The sequence below is a fragment of the Silene latifolia genome, chromosome Y (genome assembly GCF_048544455.1).
Source record: "Silene latifolia isolate original U9 population chromosome Y, ASM4854445v1, whole genome shotgun sequence".
Classification (NCBI taxonomy): Eukaryota; Viridiplantae; Streptophyta; class Magnoliopsida; order Caryophyllales; family Caryophyllaceae; genus Silene; species Silene latifolia.
In genome coordinates this window covers 23,015,570-23,024,954 of record NC_133538.1, presented here as the reverse complement: position 1 = coordinate 23,024,954, position 9,385 = coordinate 23,015,570, and the positions used below count along the sequence as shown (strand labels likewise).

The 9,385-nt window shown below is 40.6% G+C and overlaps 1 protein-coding gene across 1 annotated transcript; it reads right to left on the bottom strand.

Moving 5' to 3' along the window:
• Positions 1–1,593: 1,593 nt before the first annotated feature.
• LOC141627721 (uncharacterized) lies at positions 1,594–4,138 on the bottom strand. The gene is made up of 4 exons (XM_074440946.1): positions 3,601–4,138; positions 3,041–3,502; positions 2,826–2,917; positions 1,594–2,691 (listed from the first exon to the last, which is right to left on the bottom strand). Exons 1-4 carry the CDS (start codon positions 4,136–4,138, stop codon positions 1,594–1,596), a joined length of 2,190 nt encoding a protein of 729 aa, XP_074297047.1.
• Positions 4,139–9,385: the final 5,247 nt, after the last annotated feature.

Genomic DNA, 9,385 nt, shown 5'->3' with positions numbered 1-9,385 from the left:
GAGTCAGCCTCGATCCATTTGGAGAAGTAACTAGTCATAGCCAACATGACTACTTTTTGTCCTGGAGCTACGCGCAGCTTTCCTACAATATCCATGCCCCACTTCATGAATGGCCAGGGTGCAGAAATTGAATGAAGGAGCTCAGATGGCTAATGTATAATTGGTGCATGGACTTGGCAGGCTTCGCATTTTGAAGAATATTCAAGGCAATCAACCCTCAGTGTAGGCCAGTAATAGCCTGTTCTGAGTACTTTACCCGCCAGGCTTTTTCCTCCTTTGTGGTTACCACTGTGTCCATCGTGTATTTCTTGAAGTACAAGTTTAGCTTCGTCAGGCTCCAAGCATCTCAGGTATGGTCCGGCCTGCGATCTCTTAAATAATGTGTTATTGATAATAGCATAAGTTGAAGCTCTAATTTTAAAAGCCCTTGCTTCGTGTCTCCCCTGAGGCAGTATTCCTTGGAGAAACCAATCATAATAGGGTTAAGTCCAAGAGTTACCATCCTGATTGATAGGGTTGACTTGTTCAGGCTTACTGATGGTTGGCTTTAATAAATGAACAATTGGTATTTTATCAAAAATCGTAGGGGTAAAATTTGAACCAAGGCTGGCCAGAGCATCAGCCTGTGTGTTCAGGTCTCTTATTTTTTATTTTTTTTTTGGTAGAATGTGAAAATTCTCATTAAGCTCATCAAAACAAGTACATGGTTACAATCATAATAGGACCTAATAAATTAAGGTCCTAACACATACACTACTAGCTCATTACATATCTAACATTAGGAAGCAAGCAGTCCTCTATCACTTAACCAAACTCGGCTTCTCATAGTAACTCGAGACTCCAAAGCATGCAATCGAATTTAATCAAACTCGAAGTTGCGAAGAATCCTTGCGGGACGTGGGATCATCTTGTCATGCTTAGCAGTGTTCCTGCTCATCCAAATTAGGTACACCAAGCATGCAAAACTGGCCATCAAGACTTGTTTCTGCAGTAAGCTCTGAAAACGTTTGCGCAGAATGCATTCCAAGGTCTAAAAAGACCATGTCACACCCAGCCATTGCCTAACCAAACTCAAGCATTGGGCACTGAATTGACAATCAAAGAAAAGATGCTGTTGGGACTCCTGAGCATTCGCACAGAGGCAACAGACACCATCAGAAACTACCCCAAACTTCAGTAATCTAACCTTAGTGAGAAGTCTATTCTGAGCATATAGCCAAGTAATAAAATTGACCTTAGGGAGACATATACGGTTCCAAACAAAGGGTATCCAGCTAGCCTTTTCTCTGGTACCCATTAAGCATTCATAGGTTTTCTGAGTGGAGTAAGGTGAGAGGAGCCAAACCTGATAGTCCAAACAAGTCTTCAGCTTGTCTTTCACTTTGCAAATTTGGCGCCAAACCCAGCTAGAGTTGATATTAGGAGAGTAAGTCCACCAATCCTGTTGCTTAATGTATAAATGGTGAATCCATTTCACCCATAGACTGTCCTTCTTATTAGCAACCCACCAAGAATATTTACCAATGCTTGCAATGTTCCAAACATGACTATTATTTATCCCCAGGCCTCCATTTAGTTTTGGTGACAAAGCACCTATCCCGGAGACTGCGGGGACTCGTGATAGCCATCTTTGCCAGACCACAGATAGTTCCTGCAAATGCTGTCAACTTTCTGAATGACACCTTTAGGAAGGAGATAAATTCTAGCCCAGTAACAATGAAGTTGAGTCAAAACAGTCTTCACTAAGGTTAACCTACCAGCATAACTCAATTGTTTTGCACCCCAACTGTGGATCCTTAGCACCATTCTGTCCACCAGTTTATTGCACTGATGGTTAGTGAGCCTCTTGTAAGAAATGTCCACACCCAAATATCTAAAAGGGAAGCTACCTTTTTTGAAACCAGAAATGCCTAATATTTGAGCTTCAGTATCAGGAGTCAAGCCATTCATATAAATATCAGATTTCAACTTGTTGATGGTAAGCCCAGAAGCAATTGAGAAGGTGTGTAGAGCTCGCATTAGAACCATGACTGAATTAGTGTCACCTCTGCTGAAAAGCAATAAATCATCAGCAAAAGCTAGGTGACATAGCCCAAGCTCCCTACACATAGGGTGGAAACGAAAATCATGTCTAAGAGTCACCACATTAAGTATCCTTGTGAGATACTCAAGACAAATAGTGAAGAGGAGAGGGGACAAAGGGTCCCCTTGCCTGAGCCCCCTGCCTCCTTTAAAATACCCAAAATGGGAGCCATTAAGAGCCAAGGTATAAGATGGAGTGGTCACACACTGCATGATCCAGGTGACCATCTGATCAGGGACCTTCAAAGCAACAAGCATATCCTCCACAAAACTCCATTCAATGGAGTCATATTCCTTCTTAAGGTCAATCTTCATCATAATCCTTGGAGAACAAATCCTTCTATTGTAAAGTCTCATCAAATCCTGACAAATGAGGACATTATCCACTATTTCCCTCCCATGAATGAAAGCACTTTGGTTAGGGCTTATGATGTCAGGGAGAACCAAAGCAAGTCTAGCACAAATTACTTTAGAAATACATTTGAACAAGACATTGCAGCAAGCAATTGGTCGATAGTACATGACAGTCTCAGGGACTTCCTTCTTAGGAATAAGAGTCACCACAGTAGCATTCAATTGTTTCAGTAAAGTACCAGAATCAAAAAATTCCTGCACAGCCAAAATCACATCAGGTCCAACAATGTCATAGGCATCCTTGAAGAAACCTGAGGTGTACCCATCAGGGCCAGGGGCTTTGTCAATAGGGATAGACAAGAGAGCATCCCTTATTTCCCCCCAGTAACCTTCTGAATTAATTTAGCAGCCTGGGCATCAGTAATGCAGGCACCTCTCCTCACAACCCCAAGGTTAACCCTGACAACAGCCTTAGAGCTACCTAGCAGATCAGTGTAATAATCAAGAAAGGCATTCTCAATGGCTTGGTTGTCAGAGCAAATAAAACCATGATGATCCTTGATGGTTAATACCTTATTTTATTCTCTCCTAGCTTTGATGGAACTGTGAAAGTAATGAGAGTTCTCATCATTGCACTTCATCCAAAGAATTTTGGCCTTCTGGTTAAGAAACATATTTCTGGCTTTATCCAGTTCTTTGAAAGAAATAGATGCAGCCCTTTCTTCTGCTTGAAGGCTAACATTCCAAGGATCCTGGTGAAGTCTCTTTTGAAGGTCTTCAAGCACTAACTGAGCAACCTTAGTGGTGTTAAGGATATCCCCAAAACCCTCTTTGTTCAACTTCCTTAGAGGGTGTTTGAGCAATTTGAGCTTCTTAGCCACTTGGAACATTTTGCATCCCTTAATCTGTTGTTGCCAAATTGTAAGAACAGTCTCTTTGAACCTATCATCCTGCCCCCACATATTGAAGTATTTGAAGCAATAGTTAGATCTGACAGCATCCTCCCAAAGATTAATAATGGAAGGGCTATGATCAAAGAGCCCCTCAGGAAGGAAGGAGGCAATCCCTGAAGGCCCATTAGTCAACCATTGATCATTAGCGAGTACCCTATCAATTCTACTAAAAACCCTATGATTCTCCTCCTGGTCCAGGTAAAGTAGGCACCTTGAGTAACCAGATCATATAACCCACAGGTATCAACACAGTTTTGAAAATCACGGGTCTCAGCAAGAGTAACATTAGACCCAATTCTTTCCCCAGCATAAAGAACATTATTGAAATCACCCATAATGAGCCAAGGACCAGTAACAATAGCTTTGCAATAGTACAGAGATTGCCAAAGCCCTACTCTCTCACTATCCTTATTAAACCCATAGACAAAAGAACAAGTCCATAAGAAACCATACATTAGATGAACCACAACCACATGAATCCCTTGCATATCCTTCATCAGAAGATTAACATGGAAGAGAGTAGGGTCCCAAAGTATCCAGATCCTACCCCCCTCATGAAGAGCATTATTATTTAAGAAATGCCACCTATCCCCTAAACTATCTTGAACTTTATTGATATTGATAGTCTTCACTTTAGTTTCCATTAAACCAAATAACCCTACCTTATTGATGTGCAAGAGACGTCTAACATCTCCTTGCTTATTCTTTTTATTGAGACCACGAATGTTCCAGAGACCAATGCTAACCATTTTTATGTGTTGAAGAGATTCCCTTGCCCATGTTATTCAGAAGGTTCTTCCTGATGGAATAGCTAAGGACATCCACAAACGTGGGACCTGAAAGGCTCCCTTCACCTCTCTTAGAGAATTTGTTAAGAATTCTGGCAGGGGTTAGAGAATTAAGTAGAGAACCCTGATAAGGCATGGGTGTAACCACCATATTAGGTGCAAAGACCTTTGGAAGAGGTGCAACATCTCCTGGTAATTGTTTCATTCGATCTCCGCAACAGACCGAGTGGGTTTAGCGGTTTTAGCAGAGCAACGACTTTGGGTTTCCACACCGCACTGTTTGGCCTTGGCACTCTTTTCGGTTTCTTCTTACACAAGCCGTTTCATGCCCTATGCCATGGCAAACAAGATCTGAGATAACCTAGGTTTCCATTCATAATGAACTGCTTGTTTTTGACAAACATCATTCTCATCAATGAATTCAACAATATCAGGTAGGGGATCACCAATTTTTACTTCAACCAAATATCTAGCAAACCCTAGATACTCCCTATCCTTAGTGGCCTGATCACAGTGGAGAGGTTTCCCCACCAAACTAGCAATCTTAGGTAAGGCTAAACCCCAGTACTTAATGTCTAGATCATGAAAGCGAATCCAAACAGGTAATGAAGCAGGTTTATCCTTAGAAAATTTCATGCCAGGGGTCCAATCCTTGACAATAAAGGGTTTATTATCAAAGAAGAGGGGTTTAGATTGGAGAGCACGCTGTTTATCCTCCTTGTTCTTAAAGCGAATCAGACACACACCATTTGGTTGGAAGGCGACAGTGGAAATCGATAAATCCTTCCAAATACGCCTAACAAACCCTCCTAACACTTGACTCGGCGGATTAGCACCAAGGACAAAGCAAGAAATCGCAGACGACCAGTATTCCAACTCAGGGGTAACATCCGACACATCAATCTTCAGAGAAGGAGTCTTACCAGTCACTGCAGCTTTCCCTTTCCGACGATTGCTAACCACCGTCAAGTCCTCCTCATCTGTGGATTTATCCTCATTAATGGAGCTCAACTCTTTATCTAGGTTAAACGCGCGTAATTCAGCCGATTTCGAACATTCTGTCTCATTTAATTGCGAATTAATATCACAATTAATTGTATTATTTGCCGTAATAGTACTATTTTTTGAAGTATTTTTGATATTAGCATATGTATTATTATTGTTTGGTGATTTTGTGGTACTACTCGGGGACGAAGCTTTCCTTGTTCTCGCCATTGCAGGAGAAACGCAGAAAGCTTGCTAGAATCGCTTTTTGTTCAGGTCTCTTAGTATTTGAACTATATCAAATAAAGCAAATTTAGCGGTAACGTTTTTTGCATATTCTAAATACGAAATCATTTTTGCATCCTTAGCCGTATAAATTCCCTTTATTTGATTAGCAATTAGAAGTGAATCAGTTTTTACCTTTAGGTTTTGAACACCGACGTCTAGACATACCTTTAAGCCTGCTATCAGAGTTTCATATTCCGCTTCATTGTTTGTAGCTTTGAACTCACAGCTTATAGCCTGTGCTATCATATCTCCCTGCGGTGATTTAAGCACTAATCCTAACCCTGTTCCCCTGGCGTTGAATGCCTGACACGTCTGTCGTGTACCTGTAAAAAATAAACTAACTAAACTAACTATATAGCTAGGGAAGTCAGGTCAATCTCCTCGGGGAGGCAAGATATCTGTAGAAGTCCGTCTATTTGGTCACAAATGGGGGGGGATTGTTTGAATTGTTTTCTAAACTACGAAGTTTAAAGGCAGGGAAATAAAGGCAAGAGCAGTAAAGGCAAGAAATAAGTTTAAACTATCAGATAGAGAGGGACATGTCAGGAATTCAGTTCACTACGGTAGTCCAGTGACTCAGCTGTAAATGACTCAGACGAATTAATATCTGACGGATGTGGAATGGTCCTTTCGGTCCACTGTCTATCCTAAAATACCACTAACTTAACTTTCATTCTCGTCAGGGTAGTCTACTGTTCATAGCAGGCCTATTTAGTCCAATCTTTTGATCTAGGATTAATTTTAGCCAGATTAAAGAGATGACTCAGAAGCGTGCACTCAACTAAGTCGATAGATAAAATTAAATTGCTATGGTGACAGAATCTCACAATTAATTCATCTATTTCATTTACTACATCGTCACATTCCTACCGCAAATCCCCTAATCCCAACATGAAAAGGGTTTAGCTACTCATATTGCTAATTAAACTATCAAAACTAACAGCAGATAAATTTCCAGCATTCAACATATTAAAATTATAATTAAATCGCATAAAGAGTAAATTAGGGCAAAGGAAATAAATGAAGCAAACGAGAAATTAAAGTAACCAAACGATTAATATTATTAAGAGAGGAGAAAGGAATTACAATCGTACGAATCCGGCGTAAAGAACACAAAATCCGAGCAAAGTAAATCCAAGAACAAGGTTACAGTGAAAGGGAAAAAGCAACGTAGTAAAGTTCTCTGTAAAACTGATTAAGATAAAAGCTCGATAGTCCTAATGACCTAGTAAAGCGTGCTTAAATAGAAGAGTAAATAATTTTTGCGAAATAAGTCAACACACGGGCTGATTAAAGCCCATAATAGCAGAAACGACTCGATCGAGTGGAATAAAACCACTCGATCGAGCAAAACCTCAGCATAATCTACTCGATCGAGTAGATAGTTACTCGATCGAGTAACTCAACTTCTCAGCAACTTTGGATCGAGTAGAAAACTACTCGATCGACCAACAGGGGACGTAAAAACCACTCGATCGAGTGGTAAAACTGCTCGATCGAGTCCTTTGTCATCAAATCAGCTCAAGTCCATGCCCGACTGCCTCGTAATCCGTGCCTTGACGCTTCCCAACGCAGTATCTCATTCTGGAAAATCCCGTCTCTTCTAAATGCATGCAAAAAGGACGAAAAGGAGTACGATTCCACTACTTTCGCGTTCATTTCTACAAAACGGGCAAAACGAACAAAAGTAGCCAATTCGGGGCAAAATACTATAAAAACAGTATAAAAATTCATAGAAATACGTGCTGAAATAGGCTAAAAAGACTATACAAAATGCACGTATCAAATCTCCCCAAACCGAACCTTTACTCGTCCTCGAGTAAACTAAAATGCAACTAATGGAACGGAAATGATAACTCAGAGCTAGCTGAACTTGTCTACTTGAACTAGTTTAATGCAACAAAAACTAACAGTTAAAGCTAAGCAGTCAATACGCAAACGAATTATAAGCCGTTCAGAAATATAGCCAACCTATCGACCTTGCAAGACCAACAAAATCAGACTCTCTCGTGGTCACTCTTCTCTCATGAAGCAAAGGGTGAATGTTATATGTAAAAGAGAGAAGAAAAGATAGTCACTACCTAACTGTGACCTACATAGCATGCATGCAACAAAAATGAAAGACAATTCAAGTACTAATGCATACACTCCAACAAATAATGTCCGTCACAGCCGAGGGCTTACAAATAATATGGGAATAGTGAGGTTCAGGTGAGAAGAGGCAAAACATGTTATGGAAATGTGGAGGTAAAAGCATCAAGCTAGTTCCTAAAAGGACCATAATAAACCATCCGAATCTCAACTGACTGAAAAACCAAGTACAAGTGCTCTTCATTTGGCACACAACTCACTAAACTCAAACACAATCTCCTCAAAAATATAGAATAAGAACGGAGGAGTCAGACGGTCACAAACTTTCCTTTTTTAATACCGCCTGTATGGACTAACTGAAATAAAACAAACTCTTTTTCTTAAACTTCTTTTTTTTTCTTCTGTTTCACGTTTCCAGCTTTTTTTTTTTTTTTTCATTTTTCATTTTTTTCTTTCACGTTTCTTTTTTTTTTCTTTTAAATTCTTTTTTTTTCATACTCCCTTCCTTTACTTTCACCAACTCCGTACAAAAGCGATACGAGCCAAACTGCAGACGGAAACTCATACCACAAAAGACATACTAACTAGCTTGACTAGGCAGGCTTAGTTTGGGATATAGCTAATGGGTTAAAAAGGCAAGTTTTGGCTTATGTAGAGCTAAAAGGGTGAAAAATATAAGGAAAGGGAAAATTTGAAAGCACCTCCCTGCATGTGACACCAACCACAAACCCGAATATGTGCATTTGACAAGAAATTGAATGTCATAAATGTGCAAAAAAGATGAACATGCTATGCAAGGAGTACTACTCTCAATTTCTAATGAACTGGTCTTGAATGTCACAAGTTATGGGCTCTAAAACTCAGAATTAATGAAGTAGTTTGCCAATTTATCAGGTCAAGTCTAAACAGCCAGCTATATTTAAACAGAAACTCGTAGATTATGCGCAAGACTAAACTAATAACTGTCAAAAGAAGTGCAAGGCTCAAGTAAAATGACAAGTTATAGTGCATTATCATCATGGAAATCTACCGTTCCGACTCAACCTATATGCAAAAATAAACGTGAAATTTTTGGATTTTTTGAAATTTTTCTAATTTTTTTTTGTATTTTTTTGATTTTTAATGAAAATAAACAAAAATGCAAAGCTGAAAAATAAACGTGAATGCAAAACAAATGCAAATGCAGACTCAAAAGGATGCAATACCCTCCCCAAACCAAAACGGACAACGCTCTCGTTGTCCTCCAGCATACACCAACAGATATATACAGGGGAACAAGAATATACAACCAATAAGAAAATAAAAACAAAAAATAAAAGGAGACAAAGAGAAAAGAGTAAGAGATACATACAAAAGATGAACTTCCCCAAACCAGCCACAAAACTGGGGAAGTGAGTAGACCAGTAGCTACTCGTCGTCGTCGTCGTTGTCCACCACCGTGTACTCCGGATCAGCCTCCTCCTCTCTCCTCCTCCGCTTCTCAGCTCGAGCTCTCTCCACTGCCACCTCAGGGTCCTCGTCCTCCTCGTCAGCAGATTCCGGGTACCCCTCAGCTGGGTACCGGAAGAAGGAAGGGTGTGGCCAGCCCTCTAGGATCGGACGGTGTCGCCTCAAGTGGTACTCGTACAGAGGGTGTAAGGTCAGAGCTAAGTCCCTCTCCATACGAGCCCGTCGCTCTGCATTCTCAAGCAACAAACCATCACGACACCCTTGGTCCATGACCGCGGATGCCACAAAGGGTGGAGGTGGTACGAAAGTAGCCGGTAGGACCGGCTGAGCCTGTATCTGGTCATTGGGAGTGGGAGTAGTAGTAGTAGTGGGAGTAGGGGTCGGGATGGGAGTAGC

Coding starts and splice junctions, on each gene's coding strand:
- LOC141627721 (XM_074440946.1), bottom strand. CDS start 4,138: ATGGTTAGCATTGGTCTCTGGAACATTCGTGGTCTCAATAAAAAGAAT. Junction 2,918..3,040: donor GAACTCTCATTACTTTCACA/GTTCCATCAAAG, acceptor CTGATCTGCTAG/GTAGCTCTAAGGCTGTTGTC. Junction 2,692..2,825: donor CTGCTAAATTAATTCAGAAG/GTTACTGGGGGG, acceptor TTGGCTGTGCAG/GAATTTTTTGATTCTGGTAC.